The sequence below is a fragment of the Lipophrys pholis genome, assembly GCF_963383615.2.
Source record: "Lipophrys pholis genome assembly, chromosome: 5".
NCBI classification, from domain to species: Eukaryota; Metazoa; Chordata; class Actinopteri; order Blenniiformes; family Blenniidae; genus Lipophrys; species Lipophrys pholis.
Window position 1 is genome coordinate 10,151,225 of NC_137628.1, and position 16,764 is coordinate 10,167,988.

Genomic DNA, 16,764 nt, shown 5'->3' on the forward strand with positions numbered 1-16,764 from the left:
GTGCTCATGTGCCACCTGCTAGTTGCTGCGTGTCTTTGCACTCCTCTTTGATGGACCGTTGTGTTCTGGGTCCATCTAAGATGCTTTTTCATACTTTCTGTAGAGACATGCTTATACCCAGTGAGAGAGTTCAAATACAGTCTAACAATAAGCCATGGGTTAACAAATCTGTTAAAGACATTAGAATTCCACCAAGGAGGAGAATCAGACCTACAGACAGTAACCAAAAACCTTAATATAGATATTTTAAAAGCAAATAAGCTATAAAGCCAGAGTGGAGAACAAAATGGCTTCTAACAGTTCAGCTCAGCCTGGTCCAGTATGAAGTACGTCTGGAAGGATGCTGATGTTGTCCCAGTCCCTAAATCCAGCCGTCCCACGATACTCAACGACTTCAGAGCATTGACTCTGACTTCAATTACTATGAAAATCTTTTGAAAAACTGGTAAGATTTGAAATTTTGAAGAATCCAGAGTGTGCAAATTGAGCAATTGCAGTTTGCCTACAGACCCAGAAGAGGAGTGGAGGATTCCCCACTCACTCAGCTTAACATGGTTTTTAAGCCCAGAAGGGAGTGGGTGTCACGCAGGCTTTTAACAAGTGATTTTTCTTCTGCTTTTAAAATAATTCAACCACACATTTTTACCCAGAGACCTTTAGAACATTTTAACCTGAATAATAATCTTGTAGGCTGAAATTTCGACATTTTAACTAACAGGACACGGAGGGTCAGACTTATTGTTTTTTTATCCGACAAAGTGTGCTCTTCCACAGGCTCACCACAAGGATGTCTGCTCTCACCCTAATTATTTATACTGTACACTAATATGTGTCAGAGCACTTTTAAAGATCAGTTTATTTCTCAATATGCCAATGACGCTGTGATTGTGAGCCTACTTCAGGTGAATGAAAACAGTCACGGCCCTACACACACCTGCAGCTCAACATTTCTAAGACCAAAGACATGGCCTGTTGGGAAAAACACACCTGAGTCCATTATTATCAAGGGACAAACCTTTGAGCAAGTGCAAATCTATGAATATCTTGGGACTATTATTGATTCTAAGTTAAACTTTTGAGAAATCTGGGTGAGGTAGTGAGCAGGAAGAGACTCCAGTGTTTGTTTTGCCTGCAGAAGCTGTCCCGTTTCCATGTTGACAAAACCCTGATGACAGTTTATTATCTTGCTTTTATTGAATCTGTTTTATCATTTTCACTGGTATCATGATTTAGAAACCTTCTCTTAAAAGGAAGGAACGCAACCAAATAATCTAATGGGTAAGCCAGCTGATCGCGGAGACACCGCTAGTGATGGCTAAACAAAGCTTCAAGAAGCTTCAGGAACCACTTTCTTTATTTTCTGTCTCCACCAGATGGTAATCTTGGTTTGAAGATAGAGCCTGAAAGACTGGCAATGAAGTGTGCTTTCAAACGTTTGTTGAACAGACAGCGCCACCTAGTGGCTCCAGAAAATAAAGACAGTGGTTCATAAAGTATGGCTCGTCACAGCGGAGCTTCAGCTCCATTTCCAATGATGACTTAGATATATTTTCACCAACACATCAATCCATCTTTTAAAGCCTTTTAGGATTGTATCTCAAAAAGACTTGCAAAATAAATGGTGCTTTTTTAAGCTCTTAGACTTTCAGTCATCGATAGATATGAGCATATCTAAACATTGATAAACCATTAACAGACGTTGACACATTTGAAACACATTTTTAACACATTTCTGCTTTTGATTATTTAAATATACCTTTAACTATACAGACAATAAAGTTGATCTTATCTTAGTTTAACTTAAATGTGTTTCTTTTATTTCTTTGTAAAGCACTGTGCATTGCCTTGTGTTTGAATTGTGTTCTTTTAATACATTTGCCTTGCCTTGCCTTGCCTTGCTGCAGTTTCTCTTTAAACAAGATTTAGTGCACTTTACTTTTGGGTCTTATTATTTAACGGAAGTCAGACCTGGTTGTTCCCTTATTTATTGTTTTTATTTTATTATATTTTTAACAGTTTTGTTATATTGGCATTTTAGCAGTTCTTTTAGTTATTTATTCACGTTTTAATTCTGTCAGTGAGCCTGTGAGTGCCTGTCCATGTTTGTGCTGCTTTTACTGTCCTGTGTGTTTTTTAAACGTATCAGTGCATACTGCCAGACGCTTTCTCCTGCTCGTGCAAAACGAATTACCTGACAACATCCTGATGTGCTTGACAGGAAAGTTCTTTTTCTTTACAGTTTTACAAAAGCAATTTCAAATGTTAAGAAACTTTTGTTTGTCAGTTTGTTTTAATTTAACTTCTCCTCTTCCTCTTCCTCTTCCTCTTCCTCTTCCTCTTCCTCTTCCTCCTCCTCCCCAGGATCGGATCTCACAGGAACCATCAAATTCTCAACATCACAATCTGAATACCATCTATGACCAGCTGGCGTTTAGTCCCACAGACTGCTGAACATGTGTTACTTTAAACTGCAGTTTTTTCCCCCACAGACCTGGTTACCCTTCAGTTGTGAATATCTTGAAATTCAAGACAGAAAAAAGACACTGCCCCCTACAGGTTTGGTGTACTCATATCAGCTTTGAACCTGGTGTACTGTATACGCAGGTCCGTGTAAATGAACGTTACGTGTAAACGTTTACACGTATCTGGGTTTTTACAAAAACGGACAGTTCCCCCTACCCTTAAAGTTGTTATTCAAATTTGACATTTCAAAATGAATTTTGGTCACTATTTGCTGGAGTGTCTTTTCAAAATTAGATCTTAATCATCATTTTCTTTTTCATTTTAATTAAGTCACAGAATAAGCAGTTTTGAAGAAGAAAATGAAAATGCAGTTTCGATGATTGATTATTAATTTTTATTTATTAGTCAAAAAATGCAGTTTGATCCTAAAATGAAAAAGCATTTCTGTTAATACATTTCAAATTGATTTTGCATCAAAATCAAATTGATTTTGCGTCCATACTAAGGCCCTGTTTACATGGCAATGCTTCAAGTGGCAACACCTTGATAGTTTTCAGGAAAGTGTTGCATTTACACAGCAAAAGCAGACTCTGAAGATGATGTAGTTAGCATGCCAGGCCACGAGGTGGCGCTGTTGCTTGCTTTTGTAATAAAACCACACATACATGTGTGCAGGGAACAGTATGCTATAAACGTCAACACAATGGAGGGTACCCAAAATTTGAATGGACAGATGACGAATTGGATGCTATTCTGGGTGAATCTCAACAATAAAATTACCAATATTGACTATAGAACTAGAATACGGACTGGGAGTCATGCCACTCCGGAGGACGCCATGTTTATTACTCACATGAGCAGAAGAACTATTTACTATGGCGGTGGTGCAGATGCGCAGTAACCGTGCTCTGTAGCCTCTGGCTGTCTGTGCAGAGGGGAATCGCAAGAGTCAAAGAAAAGGTCCACCTTCGGGGCCATTATGAAAAAGTGATGGTTGCAGTGGCTCTGAGCATCGCTGCAGTGTAAACGTACCCCTCAAATGCTATGAAAGTTTTAGGTTACACTTGTTTTCGTGTAAACAGGGCCTCAGTTTTGTGTAGTGGTAGCAGGGTTGCGACAGCATTGTCGTCAGAGACCATTTTTTACCATATTTATTATTGGCATAGGTTTTCTTTGTGAATTATTCAATAGTGAGCAGTATTTCAAGTTAGTTTTTTGCAGGGACACACTCCTCAGAAACTCTTCAGCTTTTCCTGAGTTGATAATGTGTTCTGGAGTGTAAAGCTTTGTTGTAAGATTTTAATATACTTTTTTTTTTTTTAATTGGTTCTTTCAATTCAGTTCAATTACATTTTATTCCTATAATGCCAAATACAACCCAGTCATTTCAAGGCATTTTTAAAGAGAAAAACCCAACAATTCCACATGAACTAACATTTCAATTTATTTGCAAGGACCTTACTGGTTTTAATACCAAATTCAAACAGTTGATGTCTGAGTTTTGGGAGTATGTCCTCTATTTTCTTTTTTAATTTGTGGTTGAATGTTAAAAGTTCCCTGATTACTAAGTCAGTGGGGGAATGAATAGCAAGGAGGTTCAGTGTCTTCAAAGTGCAGCTGATTACAGAGAACCACACAGCTCGGTGCACTGATCCCAGCAGGTTTATTCTCCATTCCTTTTTTTCATTTCATTAATTTTACAAGTGCTGTCCAAACTGTTTCAGATGTTTCTGCTCCATTTCATAATCAAATTGGGTTCTGAACCTGTTGTTGGAGAGTCCAGCCCCTCCACAGTTGAATTGTTCATTAATAGCCATGCCCTAGGCACGTTTGTTCATGCTGCAATGTCCTTGAGCAACATACTGAACCCCAAACTGCACCCAATGGATGGACTAAGTGCCATGCATGGCGGCTACCTCCATTGGTGTATGAATGGATGAATGTGATTAACAATGTAAAGTGCTTTGGGGACTGCTTATGCAGTGAAAAGGTGCTATATAACTGAAATATATTTACCAAATCCAATCTACAACATGTTCGAAGACAAGTAGGAAGAAGTACAAGCTTTTTAAGTCCTGCCCCCTCTCCAGCCAATCTGTTTGCATTCAATAACAGATTTCAATTTCATGAGAGCTTACTATTTCAATCCCTCTATCTATATTATTGTATTATTATTTGTTCTTTAATAATGCCTTGATAGCTCGAGTTTAGTTTTGTTTAGCTTCAATTATAATTCATTGCTGTGAATCTATTGCTTCAATTTTAACATTTGTGGCATTGAGTGTGTGTTGTTGTCTGTCTGTGAGTTTGCCTTGTGATAGACTTGCAACGTGTACAGGGTGTGTCCTGCCCTCGCCTGTAGTACACTGAGGTCCTCCAGCACCATGTGACCCTGAACAGGATAAACAGTATAGAAGATGAATGGATTCATGTAGAAAATGAGGCGTTTCCACTACCCTTTGATTTAAACTGACGTCGTAAATGTCATGGAAAACCCCAGATCTGACAAGTTTCCTTTGTACTTGTGAATAATGGCCTATTTGTGCTGCGTTCACCACCTGTGGCAGCTGTGACTGCTTGTTTGTAGTGGAGCGGATAACATCAAGTATACAGCCAAATCGTGCAAATGGTGATACAATCATCCAATTTGGCACAGTTGTTCTTTGTGGCATGAATTTAAATTCTATCCAATTTGCCACTTGAAAATCCATGATGGCCGCCATTTTTCAAGATGGCCACCACCGAGACCAGTAGAAATATAATTCTGGCCATTAATTTGGCTGTAGATTATCAAACTTCAAGATATTGGTGTCATTTTCTATATTGTAGAGTATGCCGATTTCAGATTTGGCACCTGAAATGCACTGGAAAATAACTAAATTTTATTTTTTTTGGGGTGTCTGGGCTTGGTGGTAGAGGTAGCACCTTTGTTTGAGCGGTCAGCCACATCCTATGGATGGACTTCTGGCACTGGTCCTCGCCATCAGGTCAACTCCCACCTATGGCTCCAAGAAGTTGCTTGTTTATGGCAACGGCTATACCCCGGTAAACCGTATTGGCTTGCGGACTAAACTAGGTGAGGGCAGCATACAGAGGTTCTGTGTGTAAAGGAGTTTTTTTGCTCCAATTTTAAAAGTGCATGATGGCCGCCATTTTTCAAGATGGCCACCACCGAGACCAGTAGAAATATAATTCTGGCCATTAATTTGGCTGTAGATTATCAAACTTCAAGATATTGGTGTCATTTTCTATATTGTAGAGTATGCCGATTTCAGATTTGGCACCTGAAATGCACTGGAAAATAACTAAATTTTATTTTTTTTGGGGTGTCTGGGCTTGGTGGTAGAGGTAGCACCTTTGTTTGAGCAGTCAGCCACATCCTATGGATGGACTTCTGGCACTGGTCCTCGCCATCAGGTCAACTCCCACCTATGGCTCCAAGAAGTTGCTTGTTTATGGCAACGGCTATACCCCGGTAAACCGTATTGGCTTGCGGACTAAACTAGGTGAGGGCAGCATACAGAGGTTCTGTATGTAAAGGAGTTTCTTTTGCTCCAATTTTAAAAGTGCATGATGGCCGCCATTTTTCAAGATGGCCACCACCGAGACCAGTAGAAATATAATTCTGGCCATTAATTTGGCTGTAGATTATCAAACTTCAAGATATTGGTGTCATTTTCTATATTGTAGAGTATGCCGATTTCAGATTTGGCACCTGAAATGCACTGGAAAATAACTAAATTTTATTTTTTTTGGGGTGTCTGGGCTTGGTGGTAGAGGTAGCACCTTTGTTTGAGCAGTCAGCCACATCCTATGGATGGACTTCTGGCACTGGTCCTCGCCATCAGGTCAACTCCCACCTATGGCTCCAAGAAGTTGCTTGTTTATGGCAACGGCTATACCCCGGTAAACCGTATTGGCTTGCGGACTAAACTAGGTGAGGGCAGCATACAGAGGTTCTGTATGTAAAGGAGTTTCTTTTGCTCCAATTTTAAAAGTGCATGAAGTCATCTATGAATCTCATAAGGTACCAACATAGTGATAATTACTGCCACCATTTTTAAGACGGTAATTGTTGGGCACCACCAGGGCACACAGGTGACAATTGCTGCGGTGTAACTCAGAATGGGGTTCAGTGTCAGCTAAGGAAGTTTGAAGGGTAGGAGTTAATACGTTTTTTTTACTTCTTCCGACTCCTTTTCAACATATAAATGTGGATCAAGTGGGATGTGTTGTTTCATTGTTTTGTTTTTTTTGTTTTACCAATTTAAATTTGAATGTTTCTCTTTTCCTTTCCTTATTTTTTCTATATATTTGTGTGTTCAAAATAAAGTTTCATTCATTCATTCAAAAATGAAACCCTTTCTGATGATGCTAGACAAAACATAACCAGAGAAACACGTTTTTTCCTGCTTTGTACATGCTCCATATTGACTGATCAATGTGTGACATATATGGCAAGATTTCACAAAAATATGTTTGGTTTTTTTTCTGTTAGGTTTTTTCCCCACCCTTTTTAATTGATTGATTAATTTAGTTTCTTCGTCAGTTTTGTTGTGGCTTCTTTTCCTTTTCTGATTTGTGAGCAGGGTTTTTTTGTTGGCACTGTCATTTTTTGCCCTCAGTGACTATTTTTCTTTCTATATTTTTGTAAGTCCAATGGGGGCTCTTGTTTTTATGTTTCGTTATACTGGTAAAAAAAAAATCTAAAATATTAAAAAATAAAATAAGAGACAAAGAGTTGCTGGTTCATCCACTGGAGGTTGCAACGCTGAGACCAGTACTGACCATAAGGTGGCAGCGACGCGCAGACTGAGAACTCAGAAATGTTCAGGTTTCATTAATTATGTATTTGTAATATTGTATGCAATGTGGTACGTTTTCATTATTATTTTGTTATGGGTTTTTTTTTTTGAAATTGTGTTTCTATTCAACATTTTGTTTCGAGTCTCAGATGAGACTGGCTGTATTAACTGTTGAGTGTGTCAAGTTTGTGCTTGTTGCATGTAAAATGAGCTGAAAGAAGCAAGATGTGCCGAAGGCGCTGCAGTACCTCCTGTCGGATGACAGAGGACCTGCACACCTACAACTTAAACATATACAAACCTGCAAAACAAATTTAGAATGGCATGGGCAATAATATCAGTATCCACTGTGTGTATATGCTGTTGATATTTGCAGCTTCTATGTGCTTCTGGACCACAGTCTGATGAAGGCTGTGTTTTAATGCTTTTTATATAGCATTAGCTGTGGGAATCGAGCTCCTCTTTATATCATAATGTGTAATGTATAAAGATATTGTAAAAAATTAAAAAAACACAAACAGAAAATGTCTGAAAAAATTTAATTCAAACAGCAAACATTACAGATTTTACTGTACTTAATATACTGACTGATTATACTTAATATACACCTGTCTCTGTTTTTGTTGCCTGCCGTTTATTATGCAGTATAGTACATAATTGAATTATTTGTATTCTAAATACTCACCTACTCATACTGAATATTTAAAAATCATACTTTTTTCATTAGTCCTTCATAGTTTTTTTGGATGTGCTTTTATTTTAAGTTCACATTTGAACTTCCTTTATATTCATCTGCCAACAGAGAGAGAGAGAGAGAGAGAGAGAGAGAGAGAGAGAGAGAGAGAGAGAGAGAGAGAGAGAGAGAGAGAGAGAGAGAGAGAGATTCATTTTATTATTAAAACACATTTCTATAGAATTATATTTATCATTGCATAGAAGTGGAATTGGTTGGTAGGTTGTGTATTTCTTGATGCTTTAGTTTCTTTGGTGCTGAGAGAATCTGAGGTCCTGTTCTGTCTCCATGTCAGTTTGTCTGGGGTCATCTTCACTTCAAGTCTTCAGTTCTGCTGTTCATAGACAGATTTAGTTAGTTTCTCTGTATTTGTTGCAGTTTTCTGGTGTCTGTTGGTGTTTTCTGGTAAATTCACCTTTAATAAAGATGTTTTTTTATTCTGTTTTGGTTACTGGTGGTTGTGTGAATCCTTCCATGCAGGTCACATATGTGAAATAAATAAGGAGTGAAAATAAAACAAGTTTATTGAGTATGAACTCCACAGAATGCATAAAGCAGGTCTTTGTCCTTCTTGTGTGGTTTGCAGGGAGTTAGTGAGCTTAGATGAGTTCACTGAGTTTGCGGGCTGGCCTTCTTCTTACAGACCCCCTGCAGGGACTGAGAGCAGAACTCAGCAGTCCATGACTGCACAGGTCCGAAAGCTCCCACAGGTGAGAAGCTGTTAAACGCTGCACATTGCTGAGTCCCAGAGGAGAAAGTTGGCTGTCGAGGCCTCCAGTAACTGTGAAACAAATCAGCAATTGTCCACAATAAAACATAGAAAGCTCTTAGAAATTAGACTAAATCAGTTAAATTACCTGTGTGTGTGTGTGTGTGTGTGTGTGTGTGTGTGTGTGTGTGTGTGTGTGTGTGTGTGTGTGTGTGTGTGTGTGTGTGTGTGTGTGTGTGTGTGTGTGTGTGTGTTTTAACACCTACGCGGTTCTTAGGGTTTGTCCATTTGTCCACATCCAAAAAAAGTTTGTTGAAGTTTTACTTAAGCCGATCCAGAACCTCAGATGAGCTCCGAGCTTATTCAGAAATACCTGAAACAGGAAGAACAAGAGCTTTAATGTAATTTCACACACACACGCACACGTACGCACGCACGCACACGCACACACACACCATTTCCTCCATACTGGTAACGATCACCAGATCTCCTCCTCTGCGTTGACACTTCGATCTGCTTGAGTCCCATGAATTCCTGAAGGTTTCCAGCAGGTAACAGCTGCAGCCAAACTGTGTCCATCCATAAGGACACTTTACTGAGGAGACACAGAAGGTCAGTGAACTGTGTGTGTGTGTGTGTGTGTGTGTGTGTGTGTGTGTGTGTGTGTGTGTGTGTGTGTGTGTGTGTGTGTGTGTGTGTGTGTGTGTGTGTGTGTGTGTGTGTGTGTGTGTGTATGTGTGTGTGTGTGTGTGTGTGTGTGCCTGCTGCCAGAGCTCCTTGATAATACACAGCAGAGACATTCTGCACTAACTATTCTTTTTAACATCACATCGTTTCAAAGGGCTTTTTTTGAATAATTCACCTGAGTGCACCAACAAGTCTTATTTCACAGAACAAACCCTCACCTGCCTCCTTCATCACCGTCCTGTAGGTGGCGTGAAGCTCGTCTCTCTCCTGCCTCAGACCGAGGTACCTGAGCAGCAGCAGGTGTTTCTCTGCCGTCTGATTGGTCAGATCTGTGGACAGCTGGTGAACGTCCCTGTGGTCTGAAACCAGAAAGGAAACAGCCCATTTTAGTCACATCACACCTCACACACCTGCTCGTCTTCACCCTCTTTTGGTTTCCCTTCACCTTTTCTGTCTCCTGAGTACTCACATCGCACGCTGAGCGCGGTGACGGTGGCGAGCAGGAGGAAGCACAGCAGGCTCGCACACAGGACGCACGACTTCTGACACCGGCCATGTTCACCCTCCTCAGGTTCAAAACTGCTGCTCAAAGGCACTTCGACTGCTGCCGGTCAAACACACATGGAGGCTGAAGACAACCGTGTGTTTGTGTATATGTGTGTGTGTGTGTGAGAGTTTTAACTTTACAAACAAATGCTTCAAATAAGCAAACAAAATATAAACACCAGACAAGAACAAACACATTCAAAACTAGTAAATAAGCAAGCAAAACAAGGTCACAAAATATTTACCTAAACATTAAACTCAAACACATTTAAAACACGCTCGCTCGCACGCACGCACACACACAGTGAGTACATGTTTGAAAATGTTTTAAACGTTCATGTTGAAACTATTTTATTTACCTTGGTTGACCTCTGAACCTTGAATAACTTTGAGTTTCTCTCTCCTGCCGAGCTGAGATCGTTGAGAGTGGGACGTTCTGGTTGTGTTCTGGTTTGATGTCCCTTTGGTGGAGCGTGATGATGCTGGACTGTCTTCTGAGGACCAACCGCCTGCAGCTCCATGCAGCTCCTCCAGGTTCATGTAAACGTTGTCGTCCATCCCAGCAGCTCCTTCCTGTTCTCTGCTGACAGAGCGACGTGTCCTCCTCCTCTTCTATCTGTGGACGAGTCACATGAGGTCACACGTGGGAACAGGAGGCAGAAACAGCATCCAACACGACTTCCTGTGTGGTAAAATCAACCTGATGTCCATCAATGTCTACCTCCTCCCAAATGATTTCTGAAGCAAGCATCGGTTCCACTTTCTGAGCTCACACATCTGGCGTTCCAGCTCAACCTGGAACTTGGATTCAGTTTCCAGAGTCTGTAAAACTTCACCAGCTCGAGGTCGGAAACCCAAGTTTGTGGGATATCTTTGAGGATTGTGTCCATGCTGTATATGGATGAGGCACACAAGGTTTATCAGGCTTGATTTTGTGAAGATGGGACGTCACTCTCAGTTCCACACAAACAGCATCATAATGTGTTCCTGTTGTCTCGGAGGCATAAGCCCCTGGCTGTTCGAAGTCGGAATTCCCAATTTGAACTCAAACAACACTCATGAGTAGGTCGACTGAGACAGCGTTCAGCTGGAGCTGCTTTGTGGGAACGACAAAAACTTTGTGAACTCTTCACATCCTTTATTTTCAACACAAACACATTCAGTCACCAATTAGCCTCACAAGCAAACTAGTGCCCCATTTACACGACAATGTTTCGAGTGAAGAAGCATCGTTATTGTGTTTTTGTTTCAGAAAAGTTTTGCGGTTGCATGGCACTGTTGGTTGTTTTTGTAATAAAACAACACACACGTGTGCAGAAAACAACACACTCTAAACATTAACAAGGGGACGACACGGACATTGCGTTTTCTCCCGTTTACAGGGAGAGTGAAACCAGTGGATTTTCAAAAAGCTCCATTTCGTCTCGTTTCCATGGACACAGAATCAGTGTGTTCTACCTTCGAAGCTGTTTTCCAAAAGTCGCACATTCAATGGCTCCAAGCACCGCTGTCGTGTAAACAGATCACTTAAACATTTTCATGGAAATACAGCGAAGCCCAACACATCCATCACTGCGAAGACAAACACTGGAAACAGTCTTATTCTGGATTTTACAATGTAATAAAAACAATTGGTATGTATCTCACTTCTTAATTCCTCAGCCCAAAAACATTATACATTTAATGGAAGAGTATAAATTACATTTCTAAATTTTAAAAGACTGTCATACTAACACAGCTGAAACATTTAATTTGGTCTTACAATTAATTTTGAATTGAATTCTGAAGTCTGAATTGAATTTTTCAGCTATGGTGAAGCTGTAAAGTGCAGTTTTAAATCAAATCTTTGATTTGATTGAGGCGTTTTCATTTTGATCATGACAACTTTCATTACACAAATATGCTGACGGAATAAAAATATAATGATAGTTGAAGTCTTTATGTGATTAATACACTAAGGTTTCATCTTTTGTTTTTTTCAGTATGTAAAACAGTCAGCAGGATCAGCTGTTTTTCTTGAGCATCTCAATACACATAGTCCAACATGATGTGTGTGCGTGAGCGTGGAAAACTGGGCGTCCTCCACAGCTCCATCTTCAGGAGGGTCTCACTGATGTTGTTCTCCCACCAGCTCTTTACACACCAGCTCAAGCATTTGGCTGCCAGGTAAAGAGCTCCGACTCCGAGCAGGAGCCGGATCAGGCCGATGCCCCCTCCTCCATCCCCGCCATGCCCCGACCACGATGCTGCAGATACACATCAAATACACCATCAGATCCTCTATCAGTGACCTCTGTGACCACGTATGGACAGGTAAGAAGGTAAACAGTGAGGAGACTAGTGATGGGTACCACTGATCTGTATTTAGATGATCAGGTAGCCAACTAATATTTATCGATGAAACTACACTTATTTCGTATCTAATAAAACTCACTGTTCAGCCTTTAACTTTTTAATGAGATATATTCAGATTTTCTGTTTGGCAAACAGTTAAACTATATGATAAGTGAGGGTTTCTACTTCTTCGTATGTATGACAGATTTAAAGTTTTGTGTCTCCCTGTTGACCTTTAACCTTGTAGTGTGTGTCAAACACCTCCTGGAGAATTACTCTGACTTACCTGGGTAGTGATATGGAGTCCAGTTGTCCAGGCTGTGAATCCTCTTGGCTTTGGGCATCCAAGGTTCAAACTGCCTGTAGCTGTGTGTGTATGTGTAGAGGAAATGCTCCCCCTGCTGGCTGTAGCTGGAGGGCTGGACATTGTTGATGAATGTCTGGTTGAAGGCTTCTGAGTAGATTCCAAAGGCCTCGTTTTGCTGAGTCACCACGTTGAAGACCAGCTCAGGGTCCTGGTACTGCCCCCATCTTGCACCCGCATCCACCTGTACGACCTCGTAGTACCCCACCCGGGTGAGGAAGGAGCTGAGGTCCAGCTCCGGGCTCTGCAAGACTTGGATCAGGTCCCAGGTGATTTGGTAAGTCCTGTCAGGTCTGAACCTCCCGAAGGTGGCAGCATCGTGCTCCATCACAAACAGCACCTCCACCACTCTGGTTCTCCCACGGTACCCGATGACAAGGCGGTCGATGTTGTCATCTCCGTAGTTTCCCTCCAGGTCATAATTCTCCCTCACGTACACCGGCAGGTCTGCAGAGCCTGGATGTGTTTCAGCGTTCAGGTTCCCCACCTCATAGTAGGCATACTGAGGACAGACACAGATCATCGAGTGGAGATGAACAGAGGTGGAGTCATGGAGTCCCGCTCAGTGATTTCCAACCTGACATCCAGAACCCTGTTAGGGGCCCAGCACAGGCCATCGGAAGGTCTGAGGTTTTTGTAAAATTTGATTTTCTCACATCAAAGAAAACCAGTGTTATAAACTTTGTCGATTCCTCCTGAGAAAGCTCAAGGAATCAAAGCTGACACACCTTCCTCCTGCCTCTCCTGGACCTGCTCAGCACCGGCAGAATTTCCTCGATGTTCCCAAACAGGTGGAAACCGTAGCAACCATTCTCCGGTTGGCAGTCTGACACCACCTGTAGAAACACACACAGTCACTCCTACTGTTAGTCGCCATGTAAGGTCTTCATTCATGGGATCCACAAAGAGATTAGATAGAAGTCTTAACTCTGTGTTTCTCACTTAAAACCACTGTCTAAACCTCTGTCAGGAATAGCTCAGCAACTACTGCAATAAAAGGTTTAGGTGACTTTTCAAATTAAATTATTACTTTTTTTTTTACAGCTTTAGCACTAACAATATCTAGTGCCTTAAAGGGGACATATCATGCTAAATCCACTTTTTTTTAGCCCTTAAATGCATGTTGTTGTATATTTAGAGTGTTTAGAAGTACAGAAAAGTTCAAAGTAGTCTCTTCAGGTGCTCCGTTGATATCTTTATATCCTGTTTTGGTCATATTTTGCGATCCGTTTCGATTTTTCTATTCTCTATTACGTTTTTTGAACTATTACGTCACAGTATTCCCGGCGGAACTGCCAAATTAGGACATCGACACTTCGAGCAATCCGCCATTTTTGTTTCTCGCTGCGATTTTGTAGTCCAACCTAAGGGTGCCGAAGTTACGAGAGGATAAGTCGAAATGTTCGGTTGTTGGATGTAGTAACCCACAAGCTTCGTTACACCGTCTCCCAGCATCAGAACCTTTTCGAAGTGCCTGGTTGAGTTTTATTTTTCACAGAAATGTACCCACATCTGTGAGTAAGGTCATTTTTGTGTGCGCGAAGCACTTTAAGGATGACTGCTTCAGCAACCTCCGCCAGTATAAAGAAGGATTTGCCGAAAGACTTCGTCTGATTGAGCGGTCAGTTCCTTCTATCTATGGAGACGACGAACAGAGCACTTCGGTAAGCTGTATATAACGCTAAAAAGTGTGATGATAAGACGTCCCTGTCATTGTTTTGTTAGCATTAGCAGTTGCACCGTCTTCATATGTTAGCGCTGTGTGCTCGTTTTAGATTATAATGTAACTTCTGTGTTAAATAGTCGTTGTAATACAGGCAGTATTGTAGTAGTGGGCATGGATGGAGAAGTTAGTGTAAATATAGTAACACACCATTGCGTTACATCCATATGAAGACGTTGTTCTGCAGCTGCATCATCGTCATTTTCATCTCGCTCCGCCGGGTCCGACTCTGGCTCCAACATGTATGGCTGGATGGACAAATCTTCCGTTGTTGACATTTTGTAAATAATGTGTGAATATAAAGTTTCTGCGCCGCTAGATAATTGTATCTGTTCTATCAAACTACAAAGATGGCCGAACAGGGTGGCGTTGAACCGAGTGTCACCTCTGCAACCTGGAGAGGAGGCGGGGTATGAAGTGTCTCATTTGCATTTGAAGAGACCGCCCCAAAACGAGTTGCTCTCAGAAGCACATCAGAAAAGGGGTTGAAAAGGGGCCTGTGGAGCTCTAATAATGAGGAATTCAGACCCAAGCATTGCAGTTCCGCTTTATATAGACCACAACTGTATGATTTATATGTAAAAAGGAAGGATTTAAAAGCATGATATGTCTCCTTTAATACATACTATTCAGTTAAACTCCTGTTATTGAAAATCACAAATGAGGTTCCTCAAAACTCCATCCTTGGGCATCTTTTATTCAACATCTATTTCCTCCCTCTCGTGCCGATCATGGAACATTACAACATCTCTTATCATATTTATGCAGATGACACACAGCTCTGTATTTCAGTGTGAGTGAATGCCCACAGCCGTTTATACCCACTGAGTAAGTGCATAAATGAAATTAATGTGTGGAAGTGTCAGAACTGTTAACAACATAACCCAGAAATAAAAGAGGTACTGTAATTGTTTTTGGCCCCAAAGATGAAAAAGTAGTCAGTGCTCATCTTGACTCCATGTCACTAAAGACAACAAATCAAGCCAGATATGTTGATATAGTTGTGGACTCAGACCTGAAATTCAACAACCACATTAACTTCATCAAGTCACTGGTTACTTTTTATCTGCAGGAAAGTCACTGTCATCAGATTAAATGTCTAAGTACAATGAATATAGCTAAACTTATTTCTTGAACAGTGAGGTATAATTTGATTAATTGTAAACTTTTATCCAGTGAATCTGAGATTATTTTACCTTCATGACGGACACAAAGTGGACGAGCTCACTGGTCAGACAGTTGTTGGCGAACCAGAAGAGCAGCTGCAGTCCGTGTCGGGGGAAAGGACGGCCGAACCCTGAGTCCATCAGCTGCTGCAGATTGCAGAGCTGCAGCTGGACCATGGTGAACGACCTGAGGGGGGACATGACACCAGAGTGTGGGACAGACAAAAACAACCACCTGTTTAACTACAACTACTCATCTGCTGTACGATGCAGGACATCTTGATGGGTTCAATTATACGCCTAATTTTCATAGTCTGTAATTGTACCTTTTTCCACCATAGATGGGAAAACAAGAAAACAAGTGTGATTTAGGTCATTTTTTAAGCCACTTCACATCAGATCTAATGGTGTAATTATCATGTAGTGAATGAAGAATCTGACTGAGATGTTCTGTTAACCTTTCAACAACAACAAAGGCTTGACTTGTTCAATTCACACATATACACATATTTCATGGAGTAAAGGACGGCTGGAAATCAACAGCTTCAAAACTAATGAACACATAAGAAAAGATGTGCAGCCCCCACCTTTGAATCACCATCCACGTCCCAGTCACACAACCTACATTACTTTATTAACACGTTATAGACATCGCATGCAATAAACAAGAGTAAACGTGTATAAAGCTGCGACAATAGAGAGCACAGAGACAATGAGTTTGTCTGCTTTATTTACCCTTCGTGCTGCAGTCTGCGTTATTCCTCTTTATACTACTGACGTCAAAACGTAAACAAGTCCGGAAATGTTCTGCGGCTCCGCCCACATTGACATACATCAGTAAACACATTGACATATATCAATAGCCACATTGAGAGCAGTAATATATCAGTAGTCAAGTGATGAGTGGTGAAAGATATTACAGGTGGGGTTGTGCTTTCTGAGTTTCGTGCATAGTTCCACTACTTCCTGTACTCAAGACAACTCCTTTACTTCCTGTCTTACGTTATTGTCTGACCTCACGAGTGACACAACAGCAATGGTCCGACACAAAAAAGTATTTTTGTATTTGCAACAATAAGTGTCATGCATCAGGAATAAAAAAAAAAAGGTTAAATGATTTTCAATATTAACTTGAATGAATTCACACGTTCCGTGTACGTCCCTGCTCATCGTTCCCGCCCCTGTGCGTGCTCGTCCTCGTCGCCCTGTGACGCAGGTCCCGCTGCTGCGTCAT

At 41.0% G+C, this 16,764-nt stretch overlaps 2 protein-coding genes across 5 annotated transcripts; both read right to left on the reverse strand.

Moving 5' to 3' along the window:
- Positions 1-7,790: 7,790 nt before the first annotated feature.
- On the reverse strand, positions 7,791-10,572 carry LOC308109480 (uncharacterized protein). Its single transcript, XM_080463056.1, has 6 exons — positions 10,303-10,572; positions 9,867-10,001; positions 9,616-9,756; positions 9,166-9,305; positions 8,977-9,083; positions 7,791-8,782 (listed from the first exon to the last, which is right to left on the reverse strand). The coding sequence occupies exons 1-6, from the start codon at positions 10,499-10,501 to the stop codon at positions 8,611-8,613; spliced, it is 894 nt and encodes a 297-aa protein (XP_080319182.1). The 5' UTR covers positions 10,502-10,572; the 3' UTR covers positions 7,791-8,610.
- A 492-nt stretch (positions 10,573-11,064) lies between these two features.
- LOC308110511 (uncharacterized protein) lies at positions 11,065-16,737 on the reverse strand. 4 transcript variants are annotated; one of them, XM_080464838.1, is made up of 6 exons: positions 16,266-16,478; positions 15,561-15,717; positions 14,515-14,612; positions 13,370-13,477; positions 12,564-13,143; positions 11,065-12,189 (listed from the first exon to the last, which is right to left on the reverse strand). In XM_080464838.1, exons 3-6 carry the CDS (start codon positions 14,515-14,517, stop codon positions 11,969-11,971), a joined length of 912 nt encoding a protein of 303 aa, XP_080320964.1. In that variant the 5' UTR covers positions 14,518-14,612; positions 15,561-15,717; positions 16,266-16,478; the 3' UTR covers positions 11,065-11,968. The 4 variants fall into 4 exon arrangements, with proteins under 4 accessions (XP_080320964.1, XP_080320965.1, XP_080320963.1 ...); XM_080464839.1 differs by having other exon boundaries at positions 16,118-16,284; XM_080464837.1 differs by lacking the exon at positions 14,515-14,612 and having other exon boundaries at positions 16,266-16,737.
- Between the last annotated feature and the right edge of the window lie 27 nt (positions 16,738-16,764).